A 15,860-nucleotide genomic window follows, 5' to 3' on the forward strand; every position below is an offset into this window, starting at 1 on the left:
ATAACCTTGTCTATGCTTAAAGATTTACAGTTACCTGGACACATCTGGAGATATTTCTTTGTTCTGATAACAGCCACCACAGAGCCAGAAATTAATTTTCATAGAGAGCGAGTTCAGTTTGTTCTTGTCCTGAACACTGACCTTGGCTAAAAAAGTACGAGACAAAAAAAAAAAAAAAAAAAAATCTCAGAGAGGGAACAACAGCTCCTGGTATTCTCACTTTCCATGTAGTGATCTCCTGACACAAGCTTTCCATAGTGTATGTGTGTGTGTGTGTGTGTGTGTGTGTGTGTTTCCTCTTCTCCTGCTAACAATGCAGCTCAGGAAGTATGTCAGGATAAGGGCCAGACTGTTAGGCTCTCTTTGGTCAGTGCATCCAACTTTGGGGCACAATAACATAGTCTTGTTAATTCCAGAAAAGCTAGTGCAGTGTTGAAGAAAGAGAGCTCTGGATCTGTGAAAGGGAATTAACTGCTCCAGGTGTCTTCAAAGACAGCTCTGAGATGTCCCTCTCGCTGGTGAGTGCTGTTGCAACATGTCATTTTTCAGCCGTGGGTGGTCAAGGGTTTTACTCGTATCTCAGGGTCAGTCATACGAGGCCGAGTCAAAGGACTACGCAGGTGTTTTTTGTCTGTTGTAGGTTATTAAAGTTCACTTTTTCTATGCTTATCACCTCCTAAGATTTTAAACCTTATTGGCAATGATCAGGTTTTTCAGTTCATTTCAGTGAGCTATGAAAACCAATGTAGAGATTTTAAACTTTCTTGAGGTACATGAATCAGCAGAATTAATATTTTGTCACATTATCATTGTTTCTTTTTTGAACATTTCATATTTTGAGGCCTAACTGTTGAAAAGCGTTGCGTTTAGAGCCTCAGTTGTCAGATCTGAGAGCGGACAGTTTATACAAATTTCCGTTCTAAATGGAAATTTCTATGACGAATGGGCGGGTTTGAAGCTCTGTTTGGACTATGTGGTCTGAGTCAGATGTGTTTAATGCTGAAACGATGAGAGCATCAATCAAGAAGCTGATCAACAGCACATTGATCAGCAACTATTTTGACAAGTAAATCATTGTTGAAGTGTTTTCAAGCAAAACTGCCAAATATTTTGCTGCTTTCAGCTTCTCAAATGTGGCTTCTTTTTATCTTACATTAGAGTTGCTGATTTATCTGTAGGTTTTGTATAGATTGTTGGAGAAGAAACACTTGAAGATGCCACATTAAGCTCCATGAAATTGTTATTAGCCTTTTTAAAAATGGTTTCCTGATGTCTTATAAGCCAAATGATTAATTAATTGGATAATTGAGAAAATAATAAATGATAATTAAAAAGGATAATGTGATTTTTTTCCTATATTTAAAAGCTTATACTGAAGTCTCAGATGTTGGATGTTACCTGAACGCACCACAAACAGCTGTAACACACTTCTGATAAAAAAATTACTTTTTCAAAATCCAGCTGTCATAAATGTGACTGGGTGATTTTTGTAAAGTGCAGTTTATAATAGATTTTTTTTTTCTTAACCACAAGACACTTTTATGTATTGATTTGTCCTTTCCCTTTGTGACCACTTAGTGGAGATGAAATGCTCTTCATGCCATCTTTCATTAATCCCCTCAGTTTGTGTGTTAGCCTGAGAAAACGGGTATTTTATGACATAAATACAACACTGTCCAGTTGACTGTCTGCGGTTTGACCTCAGACACAGACAGTCAGTCCATTTGTCCGTGAGTCTCTTGTTTCTATCTCTTTTGTGTCCCCCGTCCTCTAATGTGGAAGTGTCACTCTCGGACAACTAATGACTTTACGGCCGTGCAGTAACTTTCACACTGATGACTGTTTTACTGTCTGCTCATCACTGGAGGAGGGTCCCACGTCTGTCATTGTCTGTTGTGCAATGGATGGTCGCTATGCTATGTGAAAACAGATGAGAGAATGACCAGACTTGTTTTAATTAACCTCCATCAAACTTATAGAGACGTATTTATTGATTTCACCCTTTGAATGAATGGCTGCAGTCACAAGGAGGATATTTACATGAGGAGCACACGTGTTTAAAAAATGATTTGAAGCTTAGAAACTTTGAATATACAGTTAGGATATACACATATATTCGTGTTGGGTGTTCCAGCTGTTTTTTTTTTTGCTAAGTGACGAAGGATAAAGCACAACTGCATGCTGCACCTTCATAGCTTTTCATCACCTTGGCTTACATCCTGTTCATTTCTGCCGTGTCTCAGCTTTTATGAGGCAGCTGATGATTGCTTGGAGGCCTTCTCTGTTTGAGGCCAGTTGATAATTGCTGCTCCGAAGGTGAAATGGTCACTGTGGGTACTCTGTAGATGATAATTAAAGGTTAAAAAAAACCCACCCCGGCCCTTTGGAATTTGTAATTTACTCCCTCAAATACACACACACACACACACACACACACACACAAGGACAAAGTTGTCAGCTTATCTTTTTTTCTTATGATTCCTTTTGATTTATTTGATGCATAGCAGCCACATCCATCAACCCAAAAATGTTGGTTGTAAAAATGTGAATTATTGCACCAAATGTAATGTAAATTGTAAATTATAGCATATTTTGATGCTTAAAATTGATATCTTTACACTGTTCTGTCTTTAGGCGCTTTACAGAGAAACAGTATGAAAGGTTTCAGCATTTCAAAGTGATGCACAGTATATCTGACAGTCTCAATCCTTTTACAAACATTTTCTGCTTCTGGAAAAACAGCAGCAGATTTCCAAATTTTACCACTGCCTGGCATAAGATTCTCAACATTCTTTATCATTTCTCACCAGACAACATTATTATACAGTAGGTTAAGGCTGCGGTATCATGTTCATGCAGTCACATAGATTTAAGCCTCTGCCCCGAGAGCTTTGTCATTCTTTGTGCCTCCTTCTGTCTAAAACTGGGATTATAGCGTTTCTTAAAGCGGGGTATATAATTGTGCTTTTCATTTTGCCACCAATCTGACTAAATCTGGCTCCAAATTTGCCAAAACTCATTTCCCATCTGCCGACTTAAGATAGAGCAGTGTCTCTTTCCAATGTTAAAGATGAAATGAGCTTTCATTTAATTCCCCCGTGGCATTCGGCCAAGTGCTTACATTGCTCCAAAGCTCTCAATCCCAAAAATGGATGCCTCAGATCAATAGTGGGAGGGGCGAAGGATAATTGCCGCATTAATCACAGCCACTTTGTTGGAGGGGTGGGGGGGCAGTAACCCAAAATGTAATATTAAAACAAATGGGTCTCTACTGCAGATGTTTTTATTGGTTGTGACTTAACTTCGTTTTTTAATTCGTTCTGCCTTTTTACAGCAGCAACGTCTAACAGACTCTCAACTGGAAATACTCTCTCTGGATGTCAATTTGTATTATGGAAATAACGAGGGGCTCTTAAAGCAGCCACGTGCACAAAGGGGGCGAGAACTGGCTGCATGATGTCATTTTGGCTCAGCTAAACCTTGGCACTTTGCTACTGGCAGATGAAATACAGCTGAAATATGGGATTAGGTGATACTGTAGCTCAGCACACACACACACACACAGTTTGATCACAGTGAGCTGCAGTGTGGCACTAAATAAGTCTGATGACGAGGCTGTAGCTAACTGGCGCTGCCCGTCGAATACTAACTCTGATCTGCATTTTACTCATTTACTCATTTTATTGCTCCAAAGAAATGTCAAAGGTGACGCACTTGTAAAATTGGACAAGATAAGAGAAGAAAATAAAATACATTTTAAAATAAAAAGGCTTATTTTAGAATCATGCTACAAGTGATTGATGGGCTAATATTTAATTAAAGTGATGAATGGATACCACCAGCTGTGACCGAAACATCTCCCCTTTTAAAACCACAACTGGCCACTTCCCCTCTTATTCTCTTAGGAACAATATGGCCCTTAACTCCTTAACCTCTTGGTCTGGTTTCCTAGAACGGACAACAGACCCGATGTTGCCAAACTGAGGCTTAAAACCAGCCCATTGTTTGTGCTGCGGAGAGGCAGGAAGTGCGCATGATATTGTCCCCACACTTCTGGAAGGTCTCTGTCCCTTTGCCAGTATTGTGTAATCTTTTTTAACAGAGATGTGGCTGATGTTGTATAGTGGTGAAGGGTCTTTGAGCAAAACATTGAGTGCATGCAAAATGTTCTTTAGTAAACTGTAACATCTGACCACACCCAGCACTTGTGAATCAATACCGTACACAGTATTTACTATATTCTTGCACTTGTTGTTGTGGGAGCACATTGTTGGATTATTGTTGCTTCTCTTTAAACATTCAAAACAGGAAATTTCTATTGTAAAACATTTAATTTCAGTGGAATCACCAAGGGACAGACCTTTTGTGTAACTTTAAGCTGTGGCAAGCCATCGACTGTGGATAAAGATAAAGATGTCACAGCTCCCCAAAAGTGAAGCCAAAACATATTGATTGCCCCCTGGTGGCTGGCTGCAGTATAGGTCATTAGTCCCACCCTTTCCCTGTTATGATCGACAGCTGTGCCAGCTACTGTCAAACATTCGTCATCTCTACATCTCGACTCTACTGCACAGACTCTGGCTCCAAATGACATCACACAAACAAGATGGCAGCTCCTGGAAAGCAGATATTTTGGCTTCACTTTTGCATAGCGGCAGGAAGTCGAGACATGTTATCCATACTTATATACAATCAGTGAGACAAACTTTGACATGTCGGCACTAGCTATTTTGTACTTTCAAAGACTGCTGGCACAAATTAACACAACTTTGTTTGAAATGTATCTCAGTCCAAAATCAAAACAAAATTGCCCTAAACCCAAGTGGCTCATTTAGATTATATTTTCCATGACCTGATGACTTTCACTGATTATTTTGCAGTGCATATGTAAATGTAAGGATACACAGTGGTATAGCTGCAGTATGTAAACATAATGCACAGGTGTATATTGTTCATTTGAGAGCACGAATTTGTGTGCACAGATGTTTATATTTTCAGTTTAAAGTGAATGTTTATACTGGTCAGCATTGCATTAGAGCAGACTTAGCTGTAAAAAGTTGGATGAGTTGTCTGGACATTACAACATAGCCACTGCATTTTCCAACACCTTGCTGTGATTTTTTAGATTTGGAGCAGGTTGTGGAAAGGTTGACCACGAAAAAAACAGGAAGCAGCTCAGAATACACTCAGATCACGGCATTAGGCCTATTTTTCATTGTTTTCACCAAAAAGTCAGAGGTTACCTTTTTTCATTTCCCTGAAAGGAAACCAAAAAAAAAGAGCTTCCTGTGTAGCTACATGGCAGATCTGGAGCAAGGTTACTTTCTCTTTTGTTCCATAAGGATATTAAGCTGGTGTGACATTTACTAGATCATAGAGAGACATATGTTCTGGCTCCAGCATCCTTCTGCCAGCAGCATCATTTAATATCATAAACCCCTTTTTAATATTTTTACAGTTTCAATTTTGTCTTTGGTGTTTTAATTGAGGCTCCACTTCTTTAATGTTGAAGTAGTTTTCAATATTGTTAGAGCAATTTATTTAATGTGGGTTCCAGTTTGATCTAAGAAGGAAAACTAAACAATAGCTGTTCAATAGCTGTCTTAAGTCAATGATGTGTTCTTTTAGTCTCAATACTAGTTAATTACTCAATGCATATGGGGTCAGAGGTCATTTATGATTGGTCTGAGACTGCCAATATTCATTAGGGCCCCCGTGACGGCTACAATTGCAGTAGCATGCTCTACTGGGTACACTTATTTCCTCAACACACACACACTTTTCTCTTTCATATAGTGTTTATTCATATATTCACTCACCTTGTCTTTTCATCTGATCCGTTGGCATAAAATTAGCAGTAATCATATCATCAGCTGTCAAAAACCTGCATCATATTTAGTATTTACAGCTTTCATTTTAATCACTCCACACAACACACACACTTATATTTATTGTAATTTTTCTGCTCCCTCGAGCCGTCACCCCCCCACCCCTTTTCTACATTAAATTGCGGACCCTCCTCCTTTTTCCATCACTATAAGTGCCTCCGTCTTTACCAGACGGCTCTGCCCGACCCACCCCACCTCCGCCCACTTCTCTGTCTTCCCTTCTTCTAATCTTTTTCCTCATTGCTTTGAATGGAAGAACCTGCAGCATCCAGAGAAAAAGAGACGGCATAGAGGATGGAGGGATGCTGTGAGGATGCTAGACAAGAGAGGGGAAGATGCATTTATGGATGACTTAAACTCTACTTTAAAGGGAACTTGAAGGTGCTGAAACCAAAGAAAAATGAACCATTTCTTGGATTAGATCAACAACCATATCGGGGTATTCTCTTCAGGACTTACAACTGGGGTCTTCGCAAGTCTGGACATTTCTTTTGAAGGACAGAGGGAGGGGACGCAAGGAGTAAGGGACAGCAGTGGTGATACAGTAGAGGACGTGAGGAGGTTTACAGACGAGAATGGGTGGACTAGGCTGGTGTCTCGCCACAGTCTTCAGTTGGGCAAAATATTTCTTCTTCTGCATCTTCCCGTTTTGGAAACCGCGGAGAAGCAAAGACAAGGTAGACAGTTTTCTTCGTAGATATAACTTGATTAATCGGAGGGTTTTAGTTTTTTTTTTTGCTTTTTTCTCCCTATTTTTTTAATCAATTTAAGATTCATGCACTTGTTTGGTGGAGCTGTTATCAGTGACTTTGCCAGATTTTCCTGTTTGTAATAGAAAAAACGAATGCTACATTTTGCTAGGAGCATGTCGTATATTTCTACATTAACTCTGAATTAGTTGGGACAAATCAGATTATTTTAACCATGCTTGCAGCGTGAGGGGTCAATGCCAGTTGGTTGGTGGCTCCACCAATTTGGTCCAGACTGAAATATCTTAACAACTGTTTGATGCATTGCCATGAAATTTGGTACAGCTATTAATAGCACCCAGTGGATGGAGCCTACTGACTTTGGTGATCCCTTTCACTTTTCCTCTTTCACCACGATGAGGTTGACATTTGTTGTTTTGAGTGAAATGTCTTGACGAATATTGGATATACTGTGAAATTTGGTACAGACATTCATGTGATTTTCCTCTAGTGCCCTCATCAGGTCAAAATGATCATTTGTTTAAAAGTGATCAGATGCCTACAAAATTAATGTCATACCTATTAGCCTCTGGTTTGCTTTGTGTTTAGTGTTAAGAAAGGTTAGCATGTTAAATTAAGATGGTGAACATGTTATACCTGCTGAACAACCAGCAACTGTGCTGCAGCTTAATTAGTCTTAATTAGTCTTGTTTTATTGGCCATTGACTAATTTCTGCAACTATTACAGATTCCAGTTTATCTTAGATTTATATAAAGTATAGTTTCAAGTAATCTTGGTAGCATACGCACAAATTTAATATGATTAAAAAAACATTGCAACCTAATGAATTATAGTCTCTGAGCCTGGATGTGTGAAGCATTATGATAATGATATTTTCCATGACCCCATCACTAAATGTCCCCGATCTGTTCCATCTACATTTGCCAAAAGGATTGTGGTTATAAATGACCATGGAAATAAATCTGATATGTGGTACGATGCCCGGGCAGCGACAGACCTGACATGAGCAAAGAGGATGGAGAAAGGCTGGAGAGATAAGCACAATAAGATGCACACAGATGGACACACACTCACAGACAGACCAGGATATTGCCAGTTTGACTTGGGCCCTGTTCGCATAGCTGGTCTGTGCTGATGAACAGAGCCATTAATCTTGTAAATGCAACCACTGCACAGTCTCTTGCACACATCCACTCACATACACACATCCACTGATGTGCACTTAGTATTCTACTTAACATGTGCAACCACGAAACTCACCCTTAATTAAAGCAGAAAGTGTTTTTAGTCAATGGCTTGCGGGCTGACCACAGGCACATTGAGGCTCTCTAGCATGAATCTTGTGTTTTTTCCACCACTGGCATTTTGATTGTTGCCATGAGTTGAGGTGAATAAGCACTTTACCTGCAGTTGCCCTCAGTGCTGGTCAGTCTGAGTGGCTGTTTTATGAGCGGCGGTGGCTCATCAGGGCCGTGTTGTTGTGCATTGAGTAGGATAAACACCTGTTTGCTGAAGCAAATGTCCTTGGGACAGATGCTGAATCCCTGCCAGCTCCAGGGATGCAGTTTCATTGCTGACCCTGTGCTCTGACTTCTCAGTCTAAGTTGACCAACAAATACTGCTCTCCTTACAAACAAAACAGTTTCACATTATTCCTAAAATGTATCAGCCATGTTGACTTGTATATTGTATTCGTACATTTGCAATGCTACACCTAAAGAAAGTAAGTCTAGAATTCACTCTCCTTTTACCTCTGATTTGGTCTCCACCAGCTCATGAAGTGAATATGTGTCTCTTTGGCTGCAAAATGCTCCACTGTGTTCACCAGCTTTTCACCAACTTTGTCAGATTACTGTTTGGTTCTGAATATGTAAGTTTCTATAGCCTTTTATTGAAACTGGCTGCCTGTTGTGGGCTGAAAAACCAAAACGATGAGCAGAAAGAAGCTAAAATAAGGTGAACTGCAGAGTGATGGTTCTGTGTAGGATCATGAGAGGTACTCTAAATATTTGATGAATACATAGTCCAGGTTCTTAGAAGTTCCCAAACGCCTTTTGTAGTGGTCTTAGCAATAAACAGCAACCAAGTCAGTCAGAGTTCAATCTTAGATGCTGATTGCAGTCACTGAATATATTTTGGACATTTCATCCATTTATGTAGTTTAAGTTCTTAAAATCATGATAAATTATACATAGAATGTGTTTTTAAACAAGATTACATTGTTTGTATTTTTTAAACTTTTCCTGTCATTTACCTTCCTCTGTGTTGGGTATTATGTTGTGTAGCACATTCGTGTATCACACACCATAAAGCTGCTGATAGACTGTGTTAAAATGTCAAAGCCAAAGGATGTGGACGCCCTGCACACTTCAACAAGAGAGTGATTCAACAAAGTACTGTACTGCACTGTACTGTATTTATGTGACACTCTGTTTGTGTTGACGTGTTTATACATTTATGCACTTTTTCCCTAAAAGAATTCTCATATATTTAACTTTTCTTGGCACAAAAGCTGATTGTTTGGCATAAATAGAGGAAGAAGTGAGTAGTCAGCATAAACAGTCATAGCTCACATGTTGTACAGATGCAGAGAAAAAGGCATCTGCAGAATATGAAACTTCTTAACGGGGAACTCTATGAAGTATAAAAATATGTAGGGTCACGCATGCTTGTTTGATTGAAAGATGTTTTGGGGAAGGTACAGTTCAGAAAGACTCCTGGTGCCAAAGAAGATAAGGATCCCACAAATCAACACTTTCATTCAGTTTCCTAATGACAATTCTTCAAAGAGTAAAGCCCAGCAAACCCCAAAAATGCTCCACACCATGTGAGAATTATTGTTGTTGTTTCCACGGGTCAGTGTGTTCTGGTTGTTGAGCGGATGATCCCTCCTCTCCTCTCAGCGTTGCGCAGCAGAGAGAGAACAGGGGGAAAACGTGCTCTCACATGTGAGTGTTCTGCAAAGGGAGGGCCCGGGTCAGTATTGTTTTCAACAGATGGGAGACACGGGGGTGGGAAAAGGGTGTGTGCATGTCTGTGTGTGTTAGCGGGGGGGTGAGGAGGGGGGGCAGGGGGGTGCTGGAGTGTGTTCTTCCTCTGTCTGTCAACAAGTGAACTCCCCCTTCATGGCGGCTTCTAGGACGTCAGCCAAGATGACAGAACACACCCCATTTGCCGCTTACACATTCACTTTCTTCTTATCTATCTGCGTTTATCTACTATCCGTCTAATCTATCAGTCAGTTAAGCTATTTTACACATTTTATCCGTTTATCTATACGTTTCTGTCCTCCTCTTTATCTTTTCATGTGAGACAAACTGCCTCACTTGCTTGGTTTTTCTTTCTTTTCTTCTTTAATACTTAATCAATTGCAACTGGCTGTCCAGCTTTGATCTCTCTCAGCTGTTATTGACCCATCTTTGCTTGGTTCAAGGACAGTGACCTGACACCGGTTAATCTCCTTAATTGTGTGAGTGCCTCCCTGTCCCCTCTCGGCACTGGTTTACAAAAGAAGACAGAAATGGTCAAGGTTAAAGAGGTACTAAAACAAATCCTGTGAGTGATCTCATTAGCCTTGGAAATATGCCCACTGTGCCCTTGCTGCATTACAAGCTCCCTCAAACACCCCCCCCCCCCCCCCCACACACACACACACACCCACACCCACGCACACACACACATATACACTCCCTCCCACCTCTGCAGCCCCTCTTATATTTAATAACTGCACTCTGAACAAGTGTCTGTATGATTGTAAATGCGGAGGTGCAGTGTGTTTCAGCGACCACCAGGGGGTGCTGTAGCTGTGCTCGGCCGCTCTGTGAACTTTGCGGTCTGCAGGGAGAAAATGTCAGTGGGGTAATACACTCCGTCACCTTTTATTGTGCCAATTTATAACATGATCGCTATCTATGTGAGTCAGGATATCAAGATGCAAAAACAAGGTTTCAGTATCCAGTTTTAAATGATTTCTCGCCTCTCTATGTTGTTGTTTTCATGACATCCTCTGTTTTTACACATGTTTCTTGTCCAGGAGTCTCATAAAACTGTAGTTACTCAGTGACTCACAACACTGTAAAATACTACCTTAAATATATTCTTCTTTATTACATGTTACAACAATGTTTCGAGCCCAGATTGGCCTCTTTGTCAGGAAAAAGATCAAAATGAAACTGCAACAATATTACATACAGACACAGAGCATAAGATAAATTTAAATCTTCCCTTCTCAAATGGTTGATTTAGATAATGTATTTCCAAGGTGTGACTAACTCTGACTAGGTTATGTTTCATTTTGATGTTTTTTTTAATTTCGTTTTCATTCTTTATATTTTAATAGTTTTTTTCAGTGATTTAGTGTATCTACAATTCTTTAACTTAATTTCTGGATAATATTTTCATGTATTGCTTCTGTGTTCTGTATAAAATGTTGGGATACTATATATTTTTATCATATCTGGCTTGAAGATGTGCTCTAACTCTGGGGTTGAAGCCACACCTTGAGGAGGGACAAACATGACACACATGAGACAACTATTTTTTTGATAGATAATAAAGAAAAGGATTTTTATGGAGGCAATTTATTCAGTTGTGAGTCTTTAAGAGAAACAGTAAAATATCCATGTAAATTCATTAAATTCTTTCTTTCTTCTGTTTTACAAATTTAGCCAAAACTTGATACCATTTCTCTCTTCTTTGTTGGCTTCGCAGTAAATCCTGATGTTATATATAGAAGATATTCTAATATCAAAAATAAATAATGCATCATACACAGATTGTCATGGTAGAGTGTGCTGACAGAACCTGGGAAAGCCTTTATGCAAGAGAAGAAGAACATAGTGTGCAATGTTGCTGTTAAGTTTTATTTGAGTACCACTAAGCTCTGCTGGACAGCACTCACATGCACAGTCATTCAGTGACTTAGTGCTCCAAAATAGCTTCAAGCAGTCACATACACATCCCTGTGTGAAGTGAAATCTAAATTATTTAAATAAAATTCAATGTTAAGACATTGTAAAGCTGTTCTACTCGATTGTTTGGTTTCCGTGATCAAGATGAGCTCACGGACAATTATGAACCACACCCTGCAGTTCCTCTCAGCTCTGCAGAACATTTGAACATATTTAGCGTTTATTGCTGCACTGTTTAATCAATATGCTCAGCTGTGCTTCCTTTTCTTCATTTTATAGCTTTGCAAAGTTCATATTTTGGCTTGTAGGGGTTTGACTGGTGCTTGATTAACTCAAAAGACAAATAGATGAAGCAATATGAAAATAAACTTTAACCATCGCAACTTTCTTCATTTCTCACATAAATATCTTGCTTGATGTGTGTTTGTGTGTGTGTGTGTGTGTGTGTGTGTGTTGGTTTGAGGGGGGGATTAGGTTTAAATGTTCCCTCTCTGACATTGTCTCCTTTAGTGAATTTGCCTCTTTAAGGGTGGCCTGCAGGAAATACCAAGGGATTAATCCTCTGTGCCACTGGGTGAGTGTGTTTGTATGTTTCTGTCTGTGTGTGTGTATGTGTGTGAGTGTGTGTGTGGGTGGGTCTGTGTATTTGTATAGTGCGTGAGAAAGATGTGTGTGTGTGTGTGTGTGTGTGTGTGTCAGAGAGAGAGAGAATGTGGGGGAAATAGGTGGTTATTGGTAGATGTTTATGTGTGTGGTGAGTTTGATAGTTTAAATTATGTGTGTTTATGTTTAGGGAAGTTGTGGGCCTGGACACTCTGAGAGAATATTTGAGTGTGTCATACGAAATTGTTGGGCCCATGAGTGTTTACAGGTGTGTGTTGCCCACGATTGGTAACATTTCTGTGGAAGTTTCTAGTGCTTGTGTATAAATCAGAATAACCCGCACAAAGGGATAAAGAGTCACGCATGGGGCTCATTGATGAGCAGTGAGAACTTACTGAAGCAGCATTTGCTTCCTGGGCCTTCTGTGGCTTTTTCTAAGATGTAAAGGCTCAAGATGGGGGTTGGGGTTTCAGCACTACTTTGATTTTTCTGTTGGAGGATATATGTGAATGAAAATAAATCTGGTGATATTCTACATGTTTCATATTGGCAACAAATCCCCATGACAAGACCAAAACCAATGTTAAATTGATCTTATTATATCCAAAGCCTCATGTTGCCATAGAGCTCCATTATTGTCTAATAACTATTAAAACAACACATAACTTGGTGACATTCATCAGTACAAACACACACACTATACTCTATTTTGACTCCGCTCCACCTACACCGTCCTGCTGCCAGAAATCCTCACTAGAGAGCACTGAAAATAAATCCACTATTACTTTCTCCTGTTTGAGTAATGCTTGCTTAGTACAAGAAGATATTTGTGACCAGTTTTAAAGGATGTATGTCTAAAGAGAGAGAAGTCAAAATCTGGTACATATATGACTGAGGATTATTATCACAATACCAAGACTTTGACTTTTGCCCTATATTGATGTTTGATGTTCTCTCCATTCATTTCACACATTACACACATATGGACTGTGTTTTGATTTATTATCTACAGATTTATATTCACACTTTGGCCATCTTTACTGCTTGCGTCATCAAAGCTTATCATTGTCTACACTAAGACTTTACAGACAGTACAGCTGTGTTTGACAGATGGCTGCAGCTGATCAAGACAGATCAAGTATGAAAATTTGATTCAGAACTGACAAACTCGAACGCACGTGTCTTTTCTGACGTCCAAATTGATTGGGTAAAGCATTTTCCAGTGTCAGGAGAAATGCCAGACATTCATCATGAGAGTGAGTGTAGAGGGAGACAGAGTTTATGAAATATTGCACAGGAAAACCTTGCAAAGAGGGAGATGGAAGGAGGGGGAGGCGAAGAACGATGGATGCTGAGGAGGGGGCTCAGGGAAGGGGGAGGGATCAAGGAATGAATGAAATTAAAAGTGGTGAGACTTAGAGGGGTAAAGATGAGGAGGGAGGGAGGAAGGGAGGGGAGGGTGGGATGGGATGAGAGAGAGAGAGGAGGGGCAGGAGAGATGGATAATAAGTGGAGTACCCCCACCCCCTTTGCTCCCGTGGAGAGGTGGGGGGCTGCCTGACCCCCCTCAGCACCAGCACCACCACCCCTCGGAGGAAAAAAAAAAAAAAAAAAAAAAAGCTTTGTGAAACTTTCCCCCGGCAGAGGGTAAGAGAGGCAGAGTGAGCCGAGAGGAGAGGCAGTCAGGATCCAATTAGAGGAGAGACAGAGGAGGAGAAAGCAAGTCAGACAGTGAGAAAGAGGGGAAGAGGGAGAAAGCAGGATCCCCGACGTGGAGAGAGTGGAGTGTGTGTCTGTGTGTGTGTGTGTGTGCGTGTCCATGTCCTGCTCCGGTACGTCCAGGATAGTCATGGCTTTGCAGCGTTGGGCGACAACACTTCTCCTGGCAGGATTAGACTTAAGGAAGCCCTCTGGTCTGGAACAGTAGCAGCATCACTCCTGTCCGTCAACCATGCCGTCTGTCTCTCTCAGCTTGCCAACAGCTCTGGCTGGACCTGCACGCACCTGGGTCTGTCTGTCCTGCATGTTCTGGGTGAGATAACCTTTCAGCTGGAATTTTTTGTAATCCGGATCATGAGTGATTTGTAACTGTCAGAATGAGATATCAGAAGTGTGTGCAGAACCAGAAGATGTGAAGCAGCTGGCAGTTTGGCCATTGCAAAATTGAATAAGTTGCAAACCTCAGTTGCACAATGTATGTCATAGTGGAATCATGTCGTGCATAAGTGAGTATATGGAGAGGACATAATCAGGTTGATGATGCAATTATCCAAAATGGCTTAGTTGTGATTTTTGCATCAGGTCAAGAATCAATTTCTGGCTTAATTGATTCTTCAAATCGATACTTCAGATCAGTGCCACGGAGAAACCCTGATGAGATCAAGCTGGTCAGGGAATCTATTGGGTGGTCTTGCTTGTCGGGGGTTGGGTGGAGGGTTGGGATCCCGACTGCGGGGGGCCTTGGCACAGTGACACATGTGAATGAGAGAGATATTATGAAAGAGAAATGGGAGGGGGGGTTTGAACGTGAGACAAACTGTGCGTTGTTTACTCCCCTGAGTAACACAGTTACATTTTCTCTACAGCTCCGTGTGCGCACTAAAAAAAACAACTTGTCTGCTCTGACTCTTCTGAGTTGGATTTAATGGGTCTTCTGCTCTTTTTCCCCTTTAGTCTCTCTTTCTCACTCTTTCCCACTCCCTTTGCTCCCTGTGTCCCGCTCTCTCTCGCTCTAGGTGGTTGGGACACACAGCTATTTTTGCTTTCTCTTGTATAATTCAATCTGCTGCGCATTCCCGCTCACAGTAAGGGGTTGTTTGTGCACTTGTGTGCCCTCTAAAGCTGCGATGTGGTCAGCGAAGAGCCGTGTTTATGCGTGTGTGTGTCCACGCTAAAAGCATTGTGACCGTGGTCCCGACATATGTCTTAAAACACTGTAAGTGCTTTTCCTAATTTGTGATGATATGAAAGAACATTCCTGGCTCAAATATACAACATTGCATGCTGCTCTCCTCTTTTTCAGTTGAATAGAGGATGAAAGAGGAGAGCGCTTGAATAGACCATTGAGATCCATCCTTTCCCCATTCTGCAGTGGTCCTTTGGGACATGACTGCACACCACTGGCAGAGCTGGAGTTCTTGGCGAGCAGACTGGATAATCTTACAGAGCTCTTCATCAGTTAATTACCATTCTTTCTTTTGAGGGGCGGGAGGCGAGGTGAAAGGGGGGTCGTAAAAGAATCTCAAAGCCCCCCAGCTAAGCTCTGGGTCACTGATTGACTGCATCAGAGCACTGTATGACAAAGTGAGCTCACTTAAGGGGGCGGGGTTCAATCTGAGCCCCCTGCCTTTAATAGCTGATCTTTGTTTGGTCCTAAAACCATCCTTAATTTGAGCACACCTTATTCCAACATATGGGTTTGAGGGGAAAGGGTTAACCTTCTCTGAGAATGCTCCTTCCATCATGAGTTGATCAGAAAACCAAAAGACCTGCCAAAAGCACCGAAGATCAAAGAAGTTATACAATTATGAAATGCCAAGAATGTACAGGGATTTAGGCAAAGATTACTGGCAATTCTCCTTCCTGTTGACATTTTTCTGTACATCCTTCTCAGGTTTGCACAGTGAGGGCGTAAACATACTCTTTGGGCAGCTGGGAAAGTGAATACAGCTGCAGAAGCTGTTATGAAGTGATGAAGAGGTAGAAGAGACAGATAGAGAGGGAGAATAAGCCTGGAGAGTGAGTGACT

The 15,860-nt window shown here is 40.9% G+C and overlaps 1 protein-coding gene across 4 annotated transcripts in view; it reads left to right on the forward strand.

Annotated features, from left to right (window-relative positions):
• Nucleotides 1-382: 382 nt before the first annotated feature.
• tns1b (tensin 1b) overlaps nucleotides 383-15,860 on the forward strand; it is a 154,996-nt gene continuing 139,518 nt past the window's right edge. For all 4 annotated transcript variants that reach the window (XM_053328001.1, XM_053328004.1, XM_053328000.1 and 1 more), the window contains exon 1: nucleotides 383-518. In XM_053328001.1, the coding sequence (XP_053183976.1) occupies nucleotides 504-518 (15 nt within the window). In that variant the 5' untranslated portion in view covers nucleotides 383-503. The remainder of the gene's footprint in view (nucleotides 519-15,860) is intronic.

Source organism: Scomber japonicus, chromosome 11 (assembly GCF_027409825.1).
Source record: "Scomber japonicus isolate fScoJap1 chromosome 11, fScoJap1.pri, whole genome shotgun sequence".
NCBI lineage: Eukaryota > Metazoa > Chordata > Actinopteri > Scombriformes > Scombridae > Scomber > Scomber japonicus.